Source organism: Rhagoletis zephyria, unplaced genomic scaffold, assembly GCF_001687245.7.
Source record: "Rhagoletis zephyria isolate East Lansing unplaced genomic scaffold, Rhagoletis_zephyria_1.1 Rzeph_scaffold_00137, whole genome shotgun sequence".
Taxonomy (NCBI): Eukaryota; Metazoa; Arthropoda; class Insecta; order Diptera; family Tephritidae; genus Rhagoletis; species Rhagoletis zephyria.
Genome location: NW_016157221.1, coordinates 387,953 through 414,466, shown reverse-complemented (window position 1 = coordinate 414,466; position 26,514 = coordinate 387,953). Strand labels below are relative to the sequence as shown.

The 26,514-nt window shown below is 34.0% G+C and overlaps 1 protein-coding gene across 1 annotated transcript in view; it reads right to left on the bottom strand.

The window, feature by feature from the left end:
* Positions 1 to 5,331: 5,331 nt before the first annotated feature.
* Positions 5,332 to 26,514, bottom strand: part of LOC108381478 (dendritic arbor reduction protein 1-like) — a gene marked incomplete at its 5' end in the record, with an annotated part of 138,668 nt that continues 117,485 nt past the window's right edge. Inside the window, 3 exons of the mRNA XM_017637896.1 lie at positions 5,332 to 5,696; positions 24,180 to 24,317; positions 26,173 to 26,505. Of these exons, the coding sequence (XP_017493385.1) occupies positions 5,521 to 5,696; positions 24,180 to 24,317; positions 26,173 to 26,505 (647 nt within the window). The remainder of the gene's footprint in view (positions 5,697 to 24,179; positions 24,318 to 26,172; positions 26,506 to 26,514) is intronic.

The following is a 26,514-nucleotide window of genomic DNA, read 5'->3' as shown; positions in this document are numbered from 1 at the left end:
TTTCAAACATCAAACATCGACTCTTAACCTACATTAGTAGTATATCTATGCAGTTTCGTGTAAGTTTTCTTAATTTTTGGCAGTGATCTTGCTTCTCACACAAAAAATTATACAAAATCGCTTTGGGATTATCGATCATATTCGAGCGTAACGTTTATAAGCTTTGAGTGCATAAATGAGCTTTCAAAATTTTACAATATACAAAACAAAATTAACTCATCGTTCTAGTTCTGAACTAAAGTTGACGTTGAGTTCACAACTCAAAAGCGTCCACAACTTTTCTCTGTTGCTCTCCCAGAGAGAAAAAAACAACAACAACCACATGGCAGAAAAGTTCTGAACTATAACGAAGAATCTGCCCAAGGCGTATTTAACAAGGTGGTGTTGGCCGTATATAAGTAAAAAATTACACTAACAAATTATACGCTGATGTCCATACAAACACATCATTTTGACGTAATGGCCTCCACGGCGAAAAACTCAGCTGTCGCCCCAACACCACCTTGTTTAATACACCTTGCATCTGCCTTTATTAAATACATGTATGTAGATCAGTGATGCTCAGAGAGAGCTTTTACTCTGTGTGCGTCCATATAAAATCTACAGAGAGCTTTGAAGAGTTCCGCCCGCTGGCGCTGGTTTGAGCCTCACTGATATAGATATGGACAAAACTTTGCCCGCATGCAAAGCTTTTTGAGTTTTCTCTATATTTTATAGCAATGCTGGCCACACTAGTACTAAAGTGAACGAAAAACTGCACAATGGGCTCGTTATGCCCGGCATGGTTTTATATCGGTGATGGGCAGCGCCTTGCCTGCGGGCAAAGCTATTTTCAGCTTTCTAAACATTTTTTATAGGCGCGTGCAGAGTAAAAGTCTCTCTGCCCATCGCCGTTTTATATAGAACAGCAGTGAGAGCTTAAATATTTTGCGAGCCCGTATAAAAGAGAGAATGTTTTTTTGAAAAGCTTGAACCGCGTAATTTTGAATTTTGGCCGTGACTGGCACGGGTTGGTGCATGCAAAGTTTTTGATCTCTCTATACATCTATAGTAAAAGCTCTCTCTACCCAACGCTGATATATATGGACAAAATGTAAAAGCCCTTTTGCTTTATCTTCCAAAGCAGTGATGTCTAAATCAATTTTGATAAAGAGTTTTTTTTTGTTATACTCTGCATTTAAATCATGTACTTGTTATATTTATATGGTTTAGAATATGCCAATAACATCATGGGCGCGTATTCATAGTCCAGCAACTAAGTCGAAACTAACAAAGTTGCAACTTAAATTTAAGTACCAACTTAAAATTTACCCCTATTCATAGTCGCATTTCAGACTTCTACTAAGTAGTTTCGACTTAGTTTACGATATAGCAAAACGAGTGTGAAAATGTATCGATTTTTCTTTACGATATTTTGGAAAAATTACATTTTTATTAAATAATGTCAAGTTTGATCATCCGTTTATGTAATTTTTATTTTCATTGCATGATTATGCAAAAGAATAAGGTATCATTTTCTTGTTAATTGTGTGAAATAGCCAGAACAACCGCAGTGATGTGAAGTCGATGTTTATCGAAAGCATGCTGTGATCTACTATTAAAAAATTATTCTAAATGTTATGCACAAATTTACTTTAAAAGAACTAGCGTGAAACTGACTTATTATTTGAGAATTTATCTAAATTATTCCAATTATAAAATTGTGATGTAGCTTTATTCGAATTGTAATACGCATTTAATTTCATCTTCCGATTAAAATGGATCGATCTTTGTAAATTTTAATTTGAGATTATTCAACAATATCAAAATAAGCCTCTACCAACTTAATTTTTACATATTTCGTCTGTTTTCCCTTAATTTGATAAAATACTTCTTCCTAGTTACGACTTAGTTGCAGCTGCAGCCGAAACTAAATTTTAAGTTGGTACTTAAATTTAAGTTGCAACTTTGTTAGTTTCGACTTAGTTGAGTACTAAATATGACTATGAATATGCGCCATGGTTTTCAAGTAGTCTTTAGAATATGTAATTCAGTGAAATTCTATGCTGCGTAAAAGATTAAAAAAAAAATTTGGAAAATTGTGCGAGTTATACAACACGAAAATGTTGGCTGTGAATATTTTTCTAATTTCATATTTTTGAACAATAAAACAAAAAAAATAAAATTTTCACCAAAAAAATGCCAAAAAACGTATAAAAAATGTCTTGAATCGATATTTGCTAATTTTTGGACCATTTACTGAAATTTTTTTTACCGTATACGAAAATTCTTTGTCATTGGAAAAATTTTACGTTCAAACTACGCATAACTAAATAAATACGAGTTGGGCTAAGTGCTTTCCGAGAATTCAATTTCCAAGCTGTTTGGGAGAAAAGCCTTTGAAACGGAACAGATGTGGGGTATATTGGCATTGGCCCAGGCAGCTAGTGGATTCGGATTTTCCACACGAATAATGATTGCGCTGTTTAAATAATGTCTCATCTCGAGGACACCAGCAACATCTTGATCGGTGTTAAAAAATTTTTGCGTTACGGATTAGTGAAATTCAAACCAAATACTGTCTGTTCATGTTTATGTCACTCACGTTCACTCTTGGAAAACAACTTTCTGACATGCAAAAAAAAAAAACAGCTACATACTACTTACTTCATTATCAATTGAAGATTCTGGAGACAAATGAATTAACAATATTACTTTCATCCGCAAAAGCGGGTCGAACCTTTTTTAAATTCGTAAAAATTTGTTTTTGTATAATAATTTTATGCGCTGCTCTTAAGTGATTTGAAAGTGCCGTTGTACTGTTATAAAAACTCATTTCTCTACCACATTTTTTACATTTCGCTTTAGTTTTGTTAGCATTTTTTTTTTTAAATAACACAAAATAGCACTCGGCGCCATTGTTAAAAGAAAAGTTTTAAATTAAGTGGTGTTAGTGCGAATAAATTAAAAAAATGGGGAGAGGCGACAGCGAAAAGTCGACTTGAGTCGACTTCCATAAGTTGAAACTCGATCACTAAAAATCTTAAAATTAAAATGCAGTAAATATGCTAAGCACAATTTAAAATGCTTTTACTTAAAACAGGTTAAGATTATATGAAAGTTCGGCAACAGCTTTGCAACTTTCGTACACTGAAAGCTCCGTTTACGACGTCAACGATCGAATATGATTCATATAGCACTTCCTAGTCGCTTTGCAAATGCAATTCGCATCCATTATATGAAGCAGTGAGCAAAGAATTATATACATATGTACACTGAGGGAAAAAATTATTAAAAACAATCAGAAATGTAATTGATCTTACTATAAACGTAAACGAAAGTACTGTAGATATATTGGTAAATATTCAATTTAGCGTTCGTTCTGAAAAAGCATCAGTGAAGTGAATAATCAAGATTGGAAAAAATATATTTTATTTTCATGTTGCCTGCAATGGAATTCGGACCCTGACCCTCACTGGATATCAACAAATCGTGGCAAGCATCTTTACGCACTCAGCTACAGCCTGCATATATTTTCAACTACTTTAAAAGGAATTTGGCTTAAACAACTTCAAAGTCAGTATGTTTCGTTTGAATGCACTTGTTTTCTGCACTTCACATGATTTTCGTATTTAAAAGACACAAAAAGAAAACATTATCATTTGCACATGTTGCCTCGGTTGGGACGTGAACCCGGAACTTCTGGAAGCTAACAAGTAACAGCGTGCACTTCTGCACGCTCAGCTACAGCCAGACATCTAAATGTGCTTTCAAATGCTCAGTTTGTATTGTGTGCTAGCAGCATGTTGACTGTCCGACTCTGCATTTAATTTCAACTACTTTAAAATGAATTTGGTTTAAACAACTTCAAAGTCAGTAAATATATTTCTTTTGAGTACGCTTGCGTTCTGCAATTCACAGAAGCTTCTTCATACTTCCAATACACAAATTGTTTCTTTGACTAAAAAGATAATCAAAATTCGAAACATTTACTCATTGCATTTGTTTTAAAGTAGTCTTTAAATTAGTTGATTTAAAAGCAAATCACTTGCTTCCATCAGGTTATGTACACTTACATAAACATGGTCAGATGTGAACATTCAAATACATGCGCGCGTGCTAAACTTTTGTATGAAAATATTATTTTTAAATACGAACATTTTTAAATGAAAATCAAATATAAAGTATTCATTTTTACTATGCATCAATTCCCTCAGTGTAGGTACATACATTTTACTTTTAAATATATATACATAAACATACATATATTTGTTTAGTTTAAAATAAACAGTGAACAATACAAGCACACGCTTTGCTCTACACGTAAACTCACATACATAAATATGTACACAATTTATTTGTAGTATCTTACATTAATTATACTTATTTTAAAGATACTAATACCAAGTTATTGATCAAATATTTTTTTATTCAAGCTTGCGCTACCAACTTGTAAACTAAGCGCAACAAAAAAAAAATATTTGAAATCTAGTTACTGATAAATTTTAGTTACGATAACTATTTAATAATAATTATAATCGTGGTAATATAAAAATTGCTTTACTTTGGTAAAAGTCATCATTTGTTCGGTATACTCAAACAATAATAGCTCTGCAAGCACACTCAAAAGCTTTCACGCACTTTTGCTGAGCTTTTAATGCGCTTAAATATATTTGGGTTTAAAAATTTTACCTTACATAGAAAAAAACCGAAATACAATTACGACTAAAAGGCGAAAATTATGCATAAGCTCTTAAAGAATTTGTTTATAATATTTACTTATTTGTTTGTTTTTTGTTTTTTTTTTTTTCTTTTTATGTTGAAGATATTGTTTATGCGTGTATTAAAGCAGCATTGGAGGCGTTGTAAGAACTAATGCGTTGAACACGTAAAGGAGTATGTTGTGTTGCCAACATGAAATTAACAACTACTTAATTTTAATAAAAAATTTTTTTTATTAATATTTTTATTTGCACGCCAGCAAAATGGAAACTACTCAACTTGTTTGAAAATTAGCCTAAACTTAGTTGTGTGAAATGAAATCGAAAAATTAGTAAAATAATTTCCTTACATAATTTACATACACAACTTATGCATGTACATATGTTTGTAATTAAATTTATTTGTGTGTGCTGCGCGTAAAGTTTACTCAAATGCAATTTTGTTAGGTTTTTGTGTGCGTTTTTAAATTATATTTCTTATTATTTTCTAAGTTAAACTTTTCTTATTTTTTAGCATTTTTTGCATGTTGATGGCACAATATCATTACATTTTTCATTTGTCAAGGTTTTTTTTCTTATTTTAGTTTCATTTTCTTATAATCTATTTTTTTTCTATTCAAACTAATTTTAGTTTTGTAGTTTTTTTGTTTAATTCTCTGCTTTGTTTTTCCTCATTTTCTATAGTTAATCTGCTGTGTACTGCTTCTCAGCAAGTCTCAATACATTTGCACTTTAGCTTTCTGAATGCTACGTATCCTGTTTATGCACCTTTCACTCATTTACTTTCGATATCCTTCCATGGCCTTTTTTGAAATGTTATTTACATGTGACGCTTCATATGCAACGCCAAGTGATCAGAACGCGAAAAACAACGATCGCAGTTACGGCATTTAAATGGTTTAGCACCCGTATGTTTGCGATAATGGCGCGTCAACTCGTCGCTGCGTGCAAAACGCCATTCACATCCTTCCCAGGAGCATTTGTACGGTTTCTCGCCTGTAACGAGATAAGAAGAAAGGAGGAAACAAAATAAGTAAAATTAGTATAAACATAATATGCATTTAGATAATTGGTTAAAATACATACATATGTACAAATACATATACAAAGCATTGTACACTCAGAAAAAAGCATTTCCTTAAAACTTAAAACAAGAAACCAGTTTCCTTATTTAAGAGTGTTTCGTCCTTAATATTACGAAAAATTTACTCAATTTGAGAAGTCTTTCCTTAATTCAGGTTCGTGCTCAAAATAGTGCGTCATTAATTTGTGGAAGTAAATATCACTAAGTAATAATTTCCTTAAATAATTTTGAATTTTGTCAGTGCTGTTAAGACAAAGTTAATTGCTTTCCTGGCAAATGTCGGCTATGGCGTCGCGTGAAGACTACTGCTTCTGGTTCTGAGATCGCAGGTTCGAATTCGATTGGAGGTGGCTAGAGTAAGGTAAGTCAATTATTTTAATTTAAATATGCATAGAATAATATATTTTTCCTAGCATCAAGGAAATTTTTTTCTGTGTATATATATCTATGCATGTTCATATTTATAAACTAATCGGGCAGATATGTTTTTGTAAATTTATTCACCAAAATTTAAAAGTCAGCGGTTTTTGCAATTCAATCGGGTTGAACTTCACTCGAAAGTGAATTGCAGGACCTTCCTGCAAGCAAGTTTTATCTATCAAATCTGTAAGCTTCATATATATATATATTTTTTTTTGTATGTATCAATGTTTAAAACGCAGCCCTTGAGAAAAGCTTTTTTTAAGTTTGCTATGATCATAAAGCTCTCATGCTGAGCTACTCTACATATCCAAAATATATATGAGTTTTACAAAAGCTCTGCACGAATGTCTATGAAACAGCCATGGGCAGAGAGAGCTTTTACTCTACACGCGACTATGCAAAATATATAGAAAGCTTAAAAGAGCTTTGCCAGTGGGCAAGGCGGTGCCCATAACCGTTATGAAATGAAATCTCCGATAGAAACGCGAACAGCGTGAAAGCTGTTTCTGATCGTACGCTGCTAAAATTTCTCTCTGATAAACCGTGCAAAAACTGTAACTGCGATCATTGTTTATTATATATACTTGGAACAGCTTCAAAAGAAATAGTTTTTCCATCGGGCCCGGGCTTTTTAAGGGACCCGGATTAAAAATTGTGCTGGAAAATAAATAATATATATTTTTCAAATTTTATAGATTCTATAAGCAAAGCTCTCTTCTGAGGGTCCAAATTATTGGGAGGGTATACAAAAAAACACCTTTTAAAAGTATCGATTACACAGGCCAAGTAAAATGGAAACACAGTTTGGTACGGAAAATGTTAAGGCTGTTTTGAAGACTTTTTGGAGCTGACTAAGAATCCGTAAGTACAAAGTTTCCATCGGCTCCAGAGTTTCAGAGAAATGAGAGTCTATCTTGATGCCATATTAGAGACTCTGCTTACATCGATTTGTAGCTCTGATAAAGCACTCAAAATCGCAAAATGGCACAATCCATTTCAGCGAGGCAGTAAAAAAATAGTAGAGGAATGAGCCCTCGCCAATGCGGGACAAAGGATACAACACGGTAGCTAGAAAAGTGATAGACGGCCTGCATACCCATTCTTAAAGTGTGCGAGATTTCCATTTTGAAAATGAAGCAATGTCTCTAGGTCTTTAATCGACGTTGAGGGTAAAACCCCGATATCATCATGCCCGTCACCCTTTGAGTGTATGCAAATAGCATTTAAAAATATTTGTATTGAAAGTAACATTGGATTCCAGAGCTTTGCTAGTGGTGTGTATAAAATCTTGCAATGACTAACAAATTAAATAACAACTTTACTTGTCATACTAAAACTTACTACACTACAACTCGTCTACACAGCGAAAGTATATTAAAATATAATTTTAAAACTTGCTGTGCGGATTTTTTTATTTTTCCTCCCACTCCATAGCTTACGAGTGGAGCATGCAAAAAAATAAAGCTTCATTTGAAAAGTATGAATGTTAAATAGAAAACTAAATTTTCTTACAACACAAAATTAAGAAACTTTTCGCATTTCGCTAAGAAAATATGCGCAAGAATAAACAAGGAACAATGAGAGAACTTACAGTTTCTACTTCAGTACGTCCAAGTAGTGCGCTAACAAATAGTACACAAGCAGTAAACCAAACAAATATTGAAAATAAGAAGCAATAGAAACAATAGCAATAGCGGCATAGCTGCACAGCTCACAAGTAACGACAAAGTAAATGAAAATTAAAATTTTGTAAAAGATGCCGAACAACTGTGAAACAATTAAAGAAAACAAAAGAATTATTATTATTTACAAGAAAGTCAAATACGGGTATTAAAAAAAAATTTAAATACGAAGTTAATATCCCTGCAGTAAATCGCGCTAGTTCAGAACTAGCGTAGAACTAGCTCTTTAAGAGGCGGTACTGGTTCTCGATCTATGCCAACGCAATGCTTTCAACTGTCTCTTTTTACATGGCGATGTCCTACGAAGTGGAAATTGCCACCTCTGCAGAACTTTCGAATTAGTTCTGAACTGGTTCCATTTTCGACAGTTCTGGGACGATTAGTTTTTTATGTGAACAAATTTTAAAACTAGATTACTGATTATTTTTTCTTTTCTAAACTGTTTCCATATTGTAGAGATTTTGATTAGTTATTAGATTTGTTGTTTAATTTTTTCTGTTCTTTTACAGATAGTGGTTTTACTTAATTTGTTTTATCCTTTTATTTAATTTATATTCAATTTGATAACTTTCTATTCAATTTTGAAGCGACACTCAACAATTTAAATGTATTAAATGATTTAATTTAAATCTGAAAATCACAACTTCCTCCACCGCGATTTGAACTCGCGACCAATTAAGTCGGACGTCTTCCCGCTGAGCTATTTATTTATTGTACGTAGTGTTCGTCCGACTCCACCATGTACTTGATGCCTGTACTCATTGAAAGTATTGAAGAGAATACCCAATGCTACTCAAAGTATCTCGAGGAAATACTCGATTCAACTTGTACTCGAAAGTACTCACACAAGAAATTTTAACTCGATGCCCGTTTACAAAATAACGACATAGTACAGTGGAGAAAGGCTTATGAAGAGCTGAAAATGCCTTTTGATATCCTTCTATTTTGAAATGGAGTTACTTGGAAGTGCTGATATAGGAGATGATAAGAAATGAGAAAGCTCTTTGTTTACTCGTGTTTGATTTTTCGGTTTCAAAACGATCTATAGACGACGCTTCCGCAAATCATAGGCTGGCTGCACAACCTCCTCTAATTCGATACGATTTTCACATATTGAATCGTTTCTTTCAAAAAATTACAAAAAATACTCGGTAATTGGTAGAGGTATTCGAGTACATGGTATCGTAACATCACTAATTGTACGAGAAGTGAGAATTTGTGCATATGCTTCTCAACAGAGCGCAACTAGCACACCAAAAAATTTAACTGTCACTCTGCGGTCGTTTTACACTAGTTCAGAGATAGTTCTGAAATGTATCGGACGGAACTAGCGCTTTAACAGACTGTCTCTAAATTTTTACTACGTACATACATACGTACAAACAAATATATAGTGTTTATGTATGGAGTATAATTATAATGCAGTTCGGAGTTGGAAAAGTAAAGTTAATGTTTATATTAAGTGAAAGATCTCAAAGTAGATGATCACAGCTTAGAATGAACACTTTGTACGGTGCATGTATGTAGATATGTATGTATATAGTTTACATACGCATGTAAATATGTTAAAAAAAAGTCACATTTGTAAACAATATCGATGCTTCTGATTTTAGTTATATTTGATTATGTCAAACCAATTACAATATGTTCCCCTTGCTGCTGCAAAGGGTATGCTGATGATCTCGGCTTGCAGGGCTAGTGTCCGGTGCTGATTGGCGTGAGTTTTTATGTAACGCTTATTTTGAAATATAGGCATATTTTTTTGCCATGCAAATCATTTATTGTGACTTAAATTTCACTGATATTTCTGGTAAGTTTATTGACTTCATTTTTTATTGTCTGCCGGTTATGTGCCTCTGTGGAATTCTCTTTCTACTTCCGCTACGCACTGAAACAGCCTGCAGCTTCCGGCGATGCATGAGCAAAGCACAGGTTACAGCAGAAAAAGAAAGGAATATCGTTTAGGCGTTTGAGCAGAGCAAACAAACAAATACAAAAGTAAAGGAAGCGTAAATTACTTTTATATGCGCCCTTGGAGTGTTGAAAATTTTATAAAGTGGCTACGTGTAGTAAGCAAAAATTTCAGGCTGTAGTAAATAGAGTTAATAATACATTTGTATTTTTAAGAAAAATTATTTAAATTAAGTAATACTCTTTATGCCCTTTAAAGTTCTTTCAGTTTTTAGAGAAAAAAATGTCAGTCTTTATCAAAGCGAGGTTTACAGTTTTCCAGATAAGAAAGTTTAAGAAATGCAATTAAATTTCGAATGAAGATTTCTTTAGTTGTAGATGCGAAATAGAGTGCAACTCAATAAAATAAAACTAATTTATGCATTTTTAACACAACTACAAAAAACAAAGGTGTAGTAGACAATAAAAAAACACAACAAAAAAAGCAGAGCTCTTCGTGGTCTGCTAAATTCTCGCTACACACCATGATTCGCACTTAGACGCCACTTTGTAAGCCACTTGCAACATGCCAGCAACAATTACCACAACTCAACGAACCCACGCTTGAAATGTCGACAATTTTGTTCATTGGTTTTTGGCCATTTCAATTACTTAAGCGTCGAAGCGGCTATAAAAATGCCAAAAAGGAGAATCGTTGGAAAAAGATTACAAATGTAGTCAAGTGAAAGGACACAAACAGACCATAAAAATGGAAAATTTCTGCAACAGTAAACGAATGACAAACGTACATACAATATGTTTGTTGCTTTTGTTATTGTACAACAAGCACAAGCGAACTAACGCGTAAAAGCTTAGAAGCATCGCTACAGTATTGCTAGCAAGTAACCACACTCTAGTGCCACTACCGTTACTTATGCTATGTACATCCGAGCCAAGATTTCCGGGCAACAAAAGCCAAACGCAAGAGTAAAGTGAGTTAGTGGCCGCCAGATTGAGTGGAGGAGCATTTAAAATGGCGATAAAATATCTAGAAGTAGCAGCTAGCAGCGAGGAAAACGAAATGCTGCGGTAATAGAAAATTCACCAAGAGAAAATTAAAAATTCCTTTAGAGCTTAAGACAAAAGGAGGCGGCAGGTTAAGCGTAAAGCGTAAGCAAGGAATGATAAACACTTTGGCGGTGGAGAGTTGAAGGACGCCGTTTGGAGACAGGGCCGTGCATATTGTCAATGCAGAGCAAGTAAAGTATAACAGAAAAATAAAGTAGCCAAAAATCTACGACAGTGTTTTTTAAAAGAAAAAAATAATGAAATGAAATGTATGTAAATTATTTTAAAGGATAGTAGTTATTAAAAAAAAAAATCGTACAAAATATGCACTTAAAAAAAATTATAATTCAATTACATAACTGTTAGCACCTAATCGGAATATTTTTGAAATTTTGAACTTTGGACCAAATTCAAAATGATATTGTTTGCCACTTATGCCTATTTATTAATTTTTAGAATACAGTTTATTCCCTCACAAATACCATCTCTATATTAATACGCTAACGAAATCCCATACAAATGTATTCCTCCCTACTGCTGCTATGAATTTTAAAATTATTTACCAGAATGTATATTACACCACCAAATATTATAAGTGACCTAGACGATCAACAGGTGCTGCTGGACATAAAAACTTCCCAAGCAAAATGAATAATTTTATAAAAAAAGTGAGGTGGTCGAATTTCGACAACGGGGCGATACTAGTATTAACTAAAGCTTAAAATTTTTTAGAACACTGAAAAAACAATGCAAAAAAAATTTGCATCCACATTTTTTGGCAGTATACAGTTTTTAATCTTTTAAGTTTTAGAAATTAGAATTTAGAAATTAAAGAAATTATGTAGCGTCCCATACGCTGAAGTTATTAGAAAGTGTTTTTCATGTCCCGGAGACCAAAGTTAGACAAAAGAGAAGAAGAAATATATTCTTCTGACCGAAGCTATTAAAAGGCACCAGATTATCTCAGCTAATCTGTAGAAAAGGGGAGACTTCGAACCAGGAAGCTGCATAGTTAGCATTTACACACATCATATATCGCTGGGAAATGCGCAGCGGACAAGCTTTGAAGGAGCAATTTTTAGTTTGTTGATTCCATGTATTCTCGAGAGATTTAAGCCTGTTCTAAGGTAGCTAAAACTGTTTCATATGGATCCAAGCTATACCTACAGTTAATGACTTTTGTTTTAGCTTCAACACTGCCCCGCTATTGCAAATACAATCTTTCTGCGTTCAGTTAAATTGGATTCTCTGATCATCTGTGATCTCCTACGATTCGCCAAGACAACAAAATGGGTCCACAACGTGAGAAATTCAGATAAGAGGAGTTTTTAGATCGCACTCATTACCAAAGTTGAAAACTTGTGGCAGCTTAGATGGGGTGCATGGCTCTCAACACAACGAGTCAACCTTCCGATAATTTGCTGAGTGTTTTCGAAAGGCATTCTTCCAAAGCACTTTAGAGGTGGATATATTACGTATTTCTCGTTGAACTAGAGACTCACAGTAATTCAATCCAGGTTAGGTAAATAAAGTTCTGTTGTCGGCTTTGCACTTTAGAAGGCTTAATTTTTGCCATATTCTGCCTTGTCTGTGTGGTACCAATTCCAACAAGTTATTAATTAACGTCTGGAACATTTCGGTTCTTAGAATAATAGTCATTAGCATGGGAATAGCTAGCAAACTTGATAATAATAGAATATTTCGTTTGGGATCCTCTCCCAGCTTACCAGAATTCATCGATGTCACAATTATTTTTAACCATTGTATTTTCTTGAAGTTGCGCCACTATGCGCAATAATGCAAAGACAAGACAACATCCAAGTAATACAATACAGTGCAGTGAAGTCAGAAGCTGCGATTACCACCGATATGAAAAAGAAAAGCATGCACCATTCTGCGACTGAGCCACATTCTGTGGTCTAGAGTAGAGCTTCAACAGAGCTTGTCACGTCAATTGTACGTGGAAGTGTATGAGTGAGCATTTAATGGCTACTAGACGATAAAACATACATATACACATACATACAGCTGTACATCCAGAACTAAGTATTTGCCCAAAAAAGTATGCAACTCCGATTAAAATAAAAGACACACTAACTGCATTTCGCGCAAAATCTTGCTGTATCCGGCAGTAGCTAACGAGAGTAAGCTTGTGAGTGAGTTAGCAATTCACAGCATGGCGACAGCTGCTGCTGATAAACCGTTGAGGTTACATTTTATCTGCGATTTAGGCAATAAATTTTCGTGTAATTTTATGGTTGCATTTTAAAAATGCATGCAACGTGCAGTGAACAGCGCCACAGCAGTGGTGGCAATCAGCTGCGGCAGCCAAGTGGCGTCACTAAATTTTTAAGTTGTATGCATTTTGTGGCCGCAGCAACATCCTACGAGAACTGCAAAAGAATACAGAAATATGTATGCAGACTCACATGTGTAAATACATACATATATGTATATATACACAGCAGCATGTGGCCATTTGGAGCGCTCGCTTGCCTGTCGTCGCCGTTAAGTTTCGTACGGCATTGCCGTTATTTACCGACTTGAATTTACAATCCTCTTTGTGCTTTATATGTGCTCATGAAACTGCATATGTAGATACATTTATATATATGTATATGCAAGCAACTACATATGGGGCGTTCCATCCCAGCAAAAAATCGGTAATCGCTTTTAGTGGTAACGTGTTCTAGAAGGCATAGCGTTATAATGCCTTCGAATTTTTTCGCTTCTTTTAGGCATTGCCAGTAATGCAAAGTAGAATGTGCTACAATATTTTATTTATCTCGCTTCTTCGTTTCATTTCGGGGAATGCAAAGTAGAATGTCCTATAATATTTATTTTTTAATTCGTTTCTTTGCTTAATTTCCGGGAATGCAAAGTAGAATGTCCTACAATATTTTATTTGTTTCGCTTCTTTGCGTCATTTCAGGTAATGCAAAGTAGAATGTCCTACAATATTTTATTCGTTTCGCTTCTTTGCTTCATTTCGGGGAATGCAAAGTAGAATGCTGCATCGTAGTCAGCTGAAAAATGGAATGAATATCCAAAAATTCTTTTTCTACCGTTACTTTCTGTGGAAATTTGTCTCGCATAAAAATCATGTTTTGCTTTGTTCAATTTGCAGCGAAGTTGAAGTCAGTCAATGAAGTGACGTACAAGAGTGAGGAAGTACAATTTTAAGCTTAATTAAATATGCATGTATGTACATACCGATTTTAAAGAAAATCTAAATACCTAAATACATACATATGTACGCTGATTTATAAAAATTTTAATTAATTTTAACCTTTTAAGACATTTTCTGATTTCAATTTAATATAAATAAGTATGTACTTATCTAGGCATTCTACATTAGTTTCTCTGTAAGGCATTCTTTGTTCGCTTCTCTGGATTCTGTTTATCCATGCGTTCTCCCTTCGTTTGAAGGTAATGCTGCGGGTAAGGGCTTACCTCCAATGACATGCCCATGTTAAAATAAGGCCTTCTTGAAGCGAAATGGTAAGCGATTCCCATCGCCTACCTCGTTTCCACTTTCGTTTCTGCGGTAATCGTGTTTTTTGCTGGGATACCAAACGCGCGGGTTTCACACTTTATGTGTTTGATTTGTTTAAAATTTTTAGGGTTGATGCATAAACATAAATAATAAGTAAATATGAAATTTGAGCTTGATTAATAAATTTTTAAAAACTTTAAAGCCAAAAAAACAAATCGAGTTAAACTTTTTTAAATATCTCGAGAACGGGGAGAGGAAAAAATTTAAAAAAAGCCCATATACCACCATGAAAATTTTCTATGAAAACAAATATTTTTAAAATTTATTTTTCTTTAAAATTTTTTTACATAAAAATTTTTTCATAAACAAAAATTAGTTTTTGAAAATATGCCATCTCAAAAAAAAAGTGAATAAAATCACAACGGTAGCTCTGGCTATTGCGCAATATTTAAGTATAGTTTTATTTGGTGCACTCTACAATAATTTGAGTTATGAATTTTTTTTAAGCCGAAGTTGAGTAAAATGAAAACATTACAAATCTACAAATTTTTAAAATATTTTTTTACCTTTTTTGAGATGGCATATTTTCAAAAACTAATTTTTTTATCAAAAAATTTTTATGTGAAAAATTTTTCAAGAAAATATTTTAAAAATATTTATTTTCATAGAGAATATGGATGTGTGTATGTGTGATTTTTTCAAATTTTTTCCCCCCTTTGTTCTCAAGATATTTGGAAAACTTTTAAAACGATTTGTTTTTGTTTTTGTGCTATAAAGTTTTTAAAAATGTATTATCAAGCTCAAATATCATATTTATTTATTATTTATGTTTATGCATCAACCCTAAAGATTTGAAACAAATCCAACACATGAAGTGTGAACCCCGTCTGTTTTGGTATGGAACGCCCCATATATAGAAGGTGCTCCAGCTTCTGGCATTCGTTCTTTATTCCAATTGTTTGCTGCAGATTGTCACAGCTTTCGTTCGAATGTGATTGTGTATGTGTGTATGTATGTGCGTGAACTTTATGTTATCCTTGTTCGCTGTCGTAACGTCTTTCTTCTTAAGTATAACAGTAGTTTTAGCTCATACAATACTTTCCTTCTTTTATTCTGTTGACTGACTCTATTTTATTGTTTTCCGCATAATTTTTTCTTCCTTTCTTGATTTTTCATTTATTTTTTTTAGTTTTTTCTCATTTGTGCGGAAACAAAATCTCATTTATTCCTCTTTACTGCTCGTTGTGTCCTGTCAAAGGCCAGCATGCATCCTGCACTTTAATATTTAACCTAATTTTTTTTTTGCTGGCATTTTATAAGGCGGTAGCCGCCAAAACCAATACCGACTGTGGTGACTGCAATGAACGCATCGTTTTGTGGTCCAAGTAAGTAAAAATATTCGAGTATTGTAATCATGTAATGACTTCATATGTATATGCAAGATTATCCATGGGGCAATTGAAGCTGAGCGCGTACGCATCCGTTCACGAACGGAAGGTATGAAATGCGCATAAAGTAGCAAAGTTGCGAATAACAAGGTGGACGGTAGGAAGTTTGTGAAGGAAAATGTTAATGCAGAATGTTTAGGGAAACTTTATTGAAAGTGAATAATTGCAAGTAAAGCAATCACGTAAGGTGAAATTATAAAACACTAGCACACTGTCCAAATTATTACGGGGCCAACTTTCCGATAAATACATATCTAAAACGGTATCCGGTAACATACATAAAAGTATTTATAACGATGAATTGATAAGCTTCCTCCTTTTTGAAGTTGATTAAAAAATTTAAAATTTGATGACATTTATGAATTGATAACTGCCTAGAACTCAATATGTATAAATGTAAGTTTACATATTGACATGAATTTTCTTATTTTATTCATAGGAATGATATTGAGAGTGAGGCTATGAAAGCTCCGTACGGTTAAGGCTACCGAAAATGCTTCTGCCAGCTTTTGCCAGTATATGCCAATTATTGTGAGCCTTAAAAATAATAAAAAAAAACATCTCCTCATTGGCAGCCAATTTAACTTTCACTAATGTTTTAGAAATTTATAAATTGAAAAAGACAATTAAACTTTTTACTAATTAAACAAGTTATTTAACAAATCCATTTACGTGAAAAATGAGCAAGATTCCTTATCAAATAATTGACGAGATACATATGTATGTAGTGTATATACAAATCGAATTAAGCTTTAGTGATACAAGTGATCTGTGTTTTAAAATGAATAGTGACTTGTCATGTTTGTTGCACTGAGCGAATAACAATGGCCTCTGTCTCAATGCTACAAAGTCGTATGTGTTGCCCATTGTGCAGAAAAATGTTTCGTGCTGCAAAATTCCTGCAATATGCATTGCGAACACTCCAATAAAGTCTGTGAGTAAAATTACTAATCTTGGCTTTGTAATTAGCTCCAACCTTACTGGTATCGACCACATTAACTCTGCTGTGGGTAGAGTATATGGTACTCTGCGTAGTTTAAGACAGTCTGTGCACTATACGCCTCTTCAAATTAGAATAAAACTTGCCATTCAATTCATATTGCCACTCATAACCTACTCAGAGTTAGTTTACAACACACTTGATTCTAGATCTGCTCATAAAATTGAAATTGCTTTCAATCATGTCACTCGTTATGATTATGGCTTGCGCAGGTTTGACCATATATGTATTTAGTTGGAGGTCTCGCCTTTTAGGCTGTAATATTCTTGATTCTCAGAAGGCTAGAAGTTGCATTTTCCTTTTCCGTCTGATGTCAGTAAAAACACCGTCATATTTGTACGAAAACTTGTATTTAGTAAATCTGTCCGTTCCTGTACCTTAACTGTACCCAGTTTTAATTATGTAACCTCTACAAGACTGTTTTTTTATCAACACTGTACGTACCTGGAATTCTATTCCGGCTACTATTAGAAACAGTCTTAACCAAAATAACTATAGGCGACTGCTTTATAGTTATTTCTCTAATAATAAAACTTAAATTGAGCATATATTTATTTTTTTAACTGAATATCTATAATAACTGTAAGCTACTTCTCTATTAACTTTGTAACGTTACTATTTATTTATATTTTCCTCTATATTTTTAATTTATATATGCATACTTGTAATGAGGAAATCATATAGACGTTATTGTATTCGTATGTCCTTTGTTTATAGTAATTATTGTTTGTTGTACTATAAAAGATGAGACATCTTATTGTACTAATTACAATCACTGAAATGAATAAATGAAATGAAATTAAATAAAGTCTATTTCTTCTATTTATTAGTACCTACGTTTATTATTTTTAAACATATTAAGGTTACATACACATATGCACATACATACAGTGACTCAAACCAATGACCATGTGTTAATTTATTTTTAAAAGTTCATAATTTCGGTGACGGATTTTTGCACTTTTTTCATGTAAGTAAGAAAAAGTAGCCTAAACAAAAAATTCTCGAAAGTCAACGCGATTTTGTATGCAATTGAAACTTGGACTAAAATTATGTGAGCAATAAAACTGCATATCCAGAAATGCTCCAAAGATACAGATTAAAAAGTTGAAATTTTGATGAAAGTTTGTTGAATTTTCCTACATTGTGTCAAAAGTTTGAAACTGTAATTGATATGGTTTTTTTTTTAAAGCTTGAAAGGTTCTTTTATACAAAAATATATTGCAAAAAACTTAGCTCGAAAAAATATTAAGAATATTTAAAAGAAATCAACACCTGGTCATTTGTGTGAGTCACTGTGTAAGTGTATGTATGACCATAGGTAACTTTTTGTATTTTGATTTGCATTTTTCGAATTTATTTACTCTCCTTTTGCCAAGAGTTCCATTGCCCCACCTCCTACCAGCAATCTTTTGGCGCTGCCGCACGTCGTTTATCTTTTGTCCTGCGCCATTTTATCTGATATCCTTGTTTGGCGATGCGCATTTCAAATTCAATACAGCCATTGGCGATTTGGTCCGCTCACCTCTAACGTCCGCCTCGTGCGCAACGCCACATGAATGATACTCGCTGGCTAGCAGCGTTTGCTTTCCACTGCACGATGCGTTATTTATGGTTTTGCCATCGATGCTGATGGCGAAAGCACTTTTGTAATCTTGCCAACAACAACAACCATTTCTAAAACATTATTGTCCTTTTTGTTGTTGTCAAATAGCAAAAAAACATAACAGCAACACACAACCGGAAATCAGAAACAGCAAAAACAAACTGCCGAACGATTGAAAATCCCCAATGACATTGCTTGGATGCTGTTGATACATACATACATACATTTGTATGCTTCTGTGTGATTGTTAGCTTGTATTGGATGCGGTTGTACAATCAGCTTGGCAACAGGCAACGCTCGTTACAGCTGCTGGCGGACATAAGTTAACGATTGTTCATTCAGGCAGCCAACAACCAGCGGGCGAGAGTTCATTGTAGCGCTTCTGATCAAGCAGAAGAAAGAACTGGTGGGAAATGAACATCACGACTAAGAACCTAGTCGCAGGTCGGGGTGTTAGAATTTTGTTTGGCGTTGGTCAAAGGGGGTGAAAGAAAGCTGATTGTAATACTACTAGTGGTTGCCTGACTAACTGGCTGCCTGCTTGTGACGCTGATTGCTGTATCAGTTAGCAGTTAAACGCCTGTGTGTAAAAGTGTGCGTGTGTGCGTTTGACGAAAGTGCAAAAGTGCAAAGTTGTTGAAAACTCTGGCAACATATTCGCCTAGTTTGGGGTTTTTGATGGCAGCTTTTAGTGGATTTTGTGATTTTGTTAGTTGCTAAGGATTTCCGACAATCGCTCCTTTGTTTGTATTAATGTAGGTATGTATGCTACGTACAAGCTTGTAGCGGTAAATATGGGATGCTTACTCGTTAAATGATACTCTTCGTGTGAGAAATCTAAGTTTTTGCTTCGTTAAATTTATTCAGCCCTTTTGAACTGGATTATTATCAAGGCTACACGTCTTCCTTAGTTTAATTGTCGATTCGGCATACAGACTTTTAAATTCTTTGTTAAATGTAAGCAGGCTTACAACAAAATATATACAACTATAAGCTGAATATTTCTAAAGCTCTATTAAGCCTGTTTCAAGGTCCTGAATAAACCCATATGTATTAATTTTGTTAATTTATTTACAATATTTATAATTCTACCAGCTCCAAAAAACTAAAGCATTTTTGTTTACCTAACAAAATTTTTGTTTTGTTGAACGAAAAGTTAGTTTACACTATTATTGGCTTTCTTATTATTTACAGCAATTTGCTTTATTTATTTAGGGTATTAAAGGATTATAGAAGTAGAAGAAGGTGGATTGTCATGCAACTAAACATTTGTTATTGCCGGAGGAAGTTTATTAAACACAATTTTATAAGCATAGCGATTTATTCTACGTGATTATGCTATAAAATAAATACACACAGTGCAATTGTGTATACAAATTAATTTCATTCAGAAAGGTTTAGTATATGGAGTTAGAAAAACTTTCAGGAGACCACAATAACGATAGAGGAGGTGAAAGAAATTTGTAACATAGTTAGTAGTTAGTTAATTCTTGGGTGTAACATAACAAAAGACACCGCGACCTAAAATATCTTTTGTGAATCTTAAAGAGATAATCCCCAACCTAATGTGGTCAAGATACCTTCGGCTTCCCTAATGAATCCTAAACGGGCATTAATAGGCGAATTCTTTACAATACCACCGACTTTTGAAGGCTTAAAATCGAGCAATCCTTGTCTGGCCAAAGCCAGTCAGTGACAGAGAATATGCTATGAAGTTTCATCATCTTCAAAGAAGGCCGGCATTCCCACTCTGTGATCACACCTATTCGGTGCAAAGTGGAATCTCAATTCGTTGTGACCAGTCAGGTACCCAGAAAGTAGCCGGATGCCATTTGTATTTTCTGAAATAAAATCTTTTATGTTGAAAAGCTGCCCAGCACTTAATGCGTTCAGAGTGTACCCACTCAGTAATTATGACTATTGAAGAGGATGAGCTGATACCACAGAATGGTCTTCTAATGTCAATTCGCCGGCGGCCTCATTGCCTTCGATTTCACAATAGCCTGGATGCCAAAATTTGTAGCATGTCAATGCAGTCTCTAACCAGGGGGGGCCCAGATGGCTGTTTGGCTATCTGAAAAGATTACCAGAAAGGCGCCCTTCAAACCCTTTTGAAGGTTTAATTTTGCGCAGCAAAAAATTGCGACTACTTCAGCCTAAAAAGCCATGATCCATTTGTCCATGCGAATTTCAAGTTAGCTTCTAGGTCCAAAAATACCAGCACTTGCTCTGTCCTCCATCCCTAAATTATCGCTGACCTAGTGTACGTAACTGGGATCAATTTCAGGAAGCCCATTTGCCTAACCTTCGCGATCGGAGATTATCGCTTAGAACTTTCTGACAAAGCAGACCACTTTAGTCATGGAATCAGAGATTCCGCATATTTCCCACCCTGGCATCTTCACAAGAATACCTGAATGGAGCCTGTGATGAAGCCGTCGTTAGATAGTCAAAGTTACAGCTCGCTCGTGGCTGGCATTTACTGGATAGAAATATGGAGAGAAGTTCATCCGAGAAGTGACTCTAGAGGCGCAGTTGAGCACATTCTTATAGATCCAGTAATGGATAGGCATGCAAATCTTTGCAGTTGGTTAAGGTGAATTATGACAGTTTTTTTGAAGTGTCTTCCACCGCCATGCTATGCATGCAGAAGACACAATCGGACGGACGATCATATGGTAGAGCCACTCTATCAGCCTTGAGCTTAAACCCCTTGTTCTTCCAAAAAAATAATAATAAATAAAATAATAAATAATAATAATAGAAGCAAATTATGGGTTTGTTTGGAGGGCAGAGGACTGTTGCATCGTGTGTTTAGAAAGGTGGAAATGTGAAGTCTAAAAGTAGACAGTAGACTCCATAATGGGTGTTAGGTTCATAATATAAGGGAAAAAATTGGGGAAACCTTTATAGTAATAATAAGAGAGTGGCAGTTTCTGGCGTACGCATTGATGTTGTCACAAAAAGGGAAGGGAACAACAATTTTACGCTTTTTTTATAGCACGAATACCCTGGGAAGTTTCCCATTGTCTGCCGAGGGGCGACCGCTATTAGAAACAACTATTTCTTTTCCTTTTTTTGAAGTTAATTGGAAGCTTGGCTCGATCCCAGGCCCTGCGGAATGTTAGTGCGCACTTCTATATCAGCAGAAATAAATCAAATCTCAAACGGTTACGGATCATTGAGTTTTAAGCTGTAAGACTACGTATGTTGAGATTACCCAACGCATCACTATGATCAAGACCACACATTAAAAAAAAAAAATATTGAATCTACTGATGTTTGGTTAAATAGCAACGTGCCTTCTCCTGGAAAATCTAGCATTGGCGCATAAACTATGACCCAACGGAGGACTTGTTTAAGTATTTGTAAAATAAATTTTTGTATTTGAAAAAAAAACGGCAACTTTTTGGTAACTTTTTATGTGCAATGCTTCAATTAACGCTTTACAGAGTATATAGCGCTAAAATTTGAGTGCCAGCAATTTTTGTTGAGCGCATTTAGAAGCTTAAGTAAAAATTTCGAGTTTTAGCATCCTTTCACAAGCAACAAAGAGCTTTCAGTATACGAAACTATTGCCAAATGCATGCACTTGTGTAGAAATTCAACAAAAAAATATCAATTTTTGGTGCTTGCCACTACAAATAATCGAAATTGACTTTTTTTAAAGTCCATTTCCAGCTGAGAGCAGTATTCAGTGTATGTCCAAATATTTCACATAAATGCTTTTGTTATCCACATTTTACGATACATTGAGTTATTGTTTTGTTCACTCTTCCAAGCACTTCGGCCTAAAAGCATCATATTGTGCAAGTGAAAACTGTTGAAAAATTTATCATCAAGCTCACTTGACAGCAAAACATTCAAAATTTCTGCACGAAAGCACAAACCTCCAATATTTCATATGTGCAAGTGCACATGTGTGGGAATATGTAGATAGGTATAGTTTGGGATGTGTATTCATATGTACATACATACTCGTACAAAGGCAGTTTTGCACTAAACCCATCAATTCTTACGACCCGGCAATTTCTCACCATAATTTTGATGAAATGACTGATTTTTGTGTTGAAAAGAGTCATATTTTATGTTGCAAAAATACATAGATATACAGAGATACACATGTATGTACGTACACAATTTTGTGTGCAAGTGTCGCAATTCACACATTTTGACATTCATTCCCATGGTTACGTTATCCGTTATCCTTTATGCGAATGTTGCTACCACCGTTTACTGCGTTGAGTGTGTGAAATTGTTGTTAGTAGGTATCCACAATTTCAGCATGGCCATAGGATTTGTGAGTATGTTTTTTTATTGTTTGATATATTACTAGGTTAAATATATTTATAGGTTTACTTCAAAATTCAAGCTAAGCATCTGCCTGTTGCTCAGCCTCTCTGATGACAGGGTCCTTAATCACTCTTCGAAAGATGGCACTGGCGAAAGACTGTGTATGTACATATGTTTGCTTGTAAGTATGTATGTATGTCATAACGCATCATCTTTGAATTGATGAGGGTGACTTGATCTAATAATTTTTATTGTTGCGGTGAATTTTATTGTGTTTGTGTATCTATTGGTCTTGTGTTGGTTAGTTAGTATGATGTATGACATTCACAAAAAAAGCAGTAATTTCTGAGCTTAAAGTGCTTCAGAACTCTGTGAAATATTAAACAAAAAAATTCAATAAACCTTCGTAAAAAGTTCTGGGCCACTTCGAACGGCGATTGTATTTTTAAGAGAAGCTGTTTTTCATTGCAGAAATACACTCAGAGGATTTTCATTGAATGAAAGCGGACAAAATTCTTCATAAACTGTATACTTATCACTTTTAGATAAGCCTGATGTTTTCTTAGAAATTAATTATTAATTAACTCCAAATTTTTGTTTTTATGAAAAATTAAACAAATTCAAAATTTCTACAGGGAAAATATTAAAAAATATAAGATTCTGTGTAAATGTTTTTAATTTGTGACAAAGCCTGTTCTGTTACAAAACATCGAGCTACTGATAAAGAAAATAGAAAGATAAATAAAAAGTGTATGAGTGGTCAAATGAAATGAGCAAATATTTTTTGTATGTGTGAAATGGGAGTAGGAACGAATATTACTCATACGCCATGTACATACACTTCTCCCTGCTCACTTTAATAGAAAATTTCCTTGCTTATTTTAATTTTACCACTCATTCGTTTTTATTTATCCAATGATTTTCTTCATTAGTAGCTTGATTTTTTTTGTAAGAGGCGTACCCAGAATGAAGATTTGATTTTGAGATCACGGAATCCCATAAGACAGGTCATGTCAGCTGACACGGTCTACGGTTTTACGTTTGATGGACTTTGGCGAGCCTAGGATATTGACCAAAAACTTTCACATTTCACACAGATATTTTTTAGAGCATAATGAACCATATTTTTGCTATTGCCAATCAAAATTCTAAAAAAGCGGATTTTCGGCTTTTTACTAAATCTGAAAAATCTGAAAATTTTGAACAAGAAATGTAAAATTTTGGAGAAAATTTGTTGCTTTTTTAAATTCCTGTACAAAGTTTGAAAATTGGATTTACTTATATGGTGTTTTTTATGTTATAGAGTGAGTTACATATATTGCATGTATAGTATATATGTTTTTATTTTTTTATAGTTATGGTAAGAACTACATACATGTATAAACATGTAAAACAATTAGCAATAATAACAATCTATAGCAAATAATTATTAGTTTGTATGAATGTATCTTTTCACATACAACACATATTTACAATCCATTTCACTTACCGGTATGCGTTCTCTGATGCGCTTTTAGATGTGAGCTTTTGGTATAAACTTTTTTGCAACCCAAAAATTGGCACTTGTGTATCCGGCGCTTGGCATCTGGACTGTGATCATGTAGTCGCTGGTGGTTTTTAGTAGTCACTGTATTGGTAGAGAATTGTAGAAAAAATTTAGCATAGATTTGTGTATTCATTCTAGCGATAAGATAATAGGAAATTTTTAATTTAATTAACTGGAAAGTAAAATTCAGCGGTTTAAATATTTATGGTGTTTTCGTTTCTACCAAAAAATATCACCTTTTAATTAATTGCCCCTTAAAGGGCAACATTTTTTAGAAGAAACAAAATGAGGCCGCGCTTGAATGAAACCCAATTCAGGTTATGTTCCTTATTAAATTTACTAAAAAATCTATCCATCTGCCACCCGGATAACCAGCAACGTATTTTGTCTAATATGGTTATCAAACGAGAGGTTAAATTTAGATTTGCACTAAAACTCTGGTCCATTTCACACTCAGGGCGAGCAAAAAGATTAATAATAAAAATGGCTGAGTGGCACCTCGCTTTTTCTTTATGCTACGTAAATGTATAAAAAAAAAATAAAAAATTTAATATCGAATTACAAACTAAAATTAGATGCTCATAAACAAAATCAAATTTTAAATACATCAACCGAAAAGATACAAGTAATTTGTAAGCAAAAAAAAAAAAGCAAAACCGACATCAATTCTCATATAAAAATTTAAGAGTACCGTTAATTTTTTAATGATCTAATGATCAGATCTCAACCAAATTATTATACCACCTTGAACTCCTTCTCTTTTTGAAGTCGGTTAAAAATAGATACGTTACAAAATAAGTCTCTATTTAAAGAAGGAAAAAAACAACATTTCATCCACTACTCTTTTCTCTCACTTCGGTAAATTTATTATATCTGCTATAACTACGGTGACCATTCGTACCGATTTTGGCGGGAAAGTACCGATTTCGAGAAAATTGTCCTACTGAATATTTTTTAAAAGTCGGGACGTATAAGTGTCCTGATTTTTCATATTTGTACTGATTATGCTCCGATTTTCAGTATTTTCTTTATTATTTTAAAAAGAGTCTCTCGATACTCTGACCCAAAAAATTTTTTTTTACAAACGTGGCAGCACATTCGTTGATCCTTGGTTATGTTTTATTCTGTTTTTTGATAAGTTTTTTTTCATGAAACGATTCTAGTTTGAGTTAAGTCAAATACTAATTCCCCCAAAAAATTCATGGATATGAAAAATATAAGCTGTTAATACATTAGCAAACATATAAATAGAGAAGAGACATTTTAACATTCTTTGGCTATTAGCCTTTCGATTATTTAATGTTTCCTTTTTTTTTAAGAAAGTGTAGCTGGTTATTTAACAAAGACCGTGCAAGTCAAGTTTCAAACGTTGTACAAAAATTAGCTAAGTTCGACAAAGTCTCATCAAAATTTTGAGCTTTTTAACTAGATTTCTTAAAAACATTATTAGTATGCAACTTTGCAGACCATTCAATTCAAAGTGCAAATTTTAAGAAGCTTGGACTTACCGTTGATTTTTGATAGTTTTTTTAGTGGACGGTGTTGCTAATTTAAATTGCCAATGATCAACAGTGAGTCCAAGCTACTTCAAACTTGCACTATGAATTGAATGGGCATACTCAAAACAATTCTAAAAAATCTGTTTAAAATGTTTATAAATTTTATCAGCATTTGTTAAACTTCAAAGTTTTGAAATTTTGATTTAATTAGTTTTTTTTTCAGATAATGAGCTATATTTTCATAAAAAAAAAAAATATTTGTTTTTTAATAAAGAAAAATAGCCACAACTTATACGTTTTTGCTATAATTTTTCAAATCTTGTGTTCGGATTCGATGCATTACAAATGTCCCGATTTTTGCCCACAGAAATCTGGTCACCGTAGCTATAACTTAATTTTTAAGCATTTTTATCTTCATGGATGGTAACTCTACTCACATGCGGTCACTTGTGGATTCTGCAGCTGGGTGCCACGCTGTGCGATCTGCGCTGCTGTCACCGCCATATTCATCACATGTTGTTGTATTTGTTGCTGTTGTTGCTTAGACGTAGACGTCTCATTCAACATTGCTGCTGCCACACTCCCACTACCGCTATTCTGCATTTGTATGACGCGCGCCAAACTAATACCGCCACTTTTCGTGCCATTCGCCGATGTAAGACGAACAATGGTGCTGCGCGGAATGTTGCTATGTACCGTAGACGGGGATGATGACGATGACGATGAAGACGATACTGATGGCTGTGACTGTGTGATTGGTTGTTGCGGATGTGGTTCGG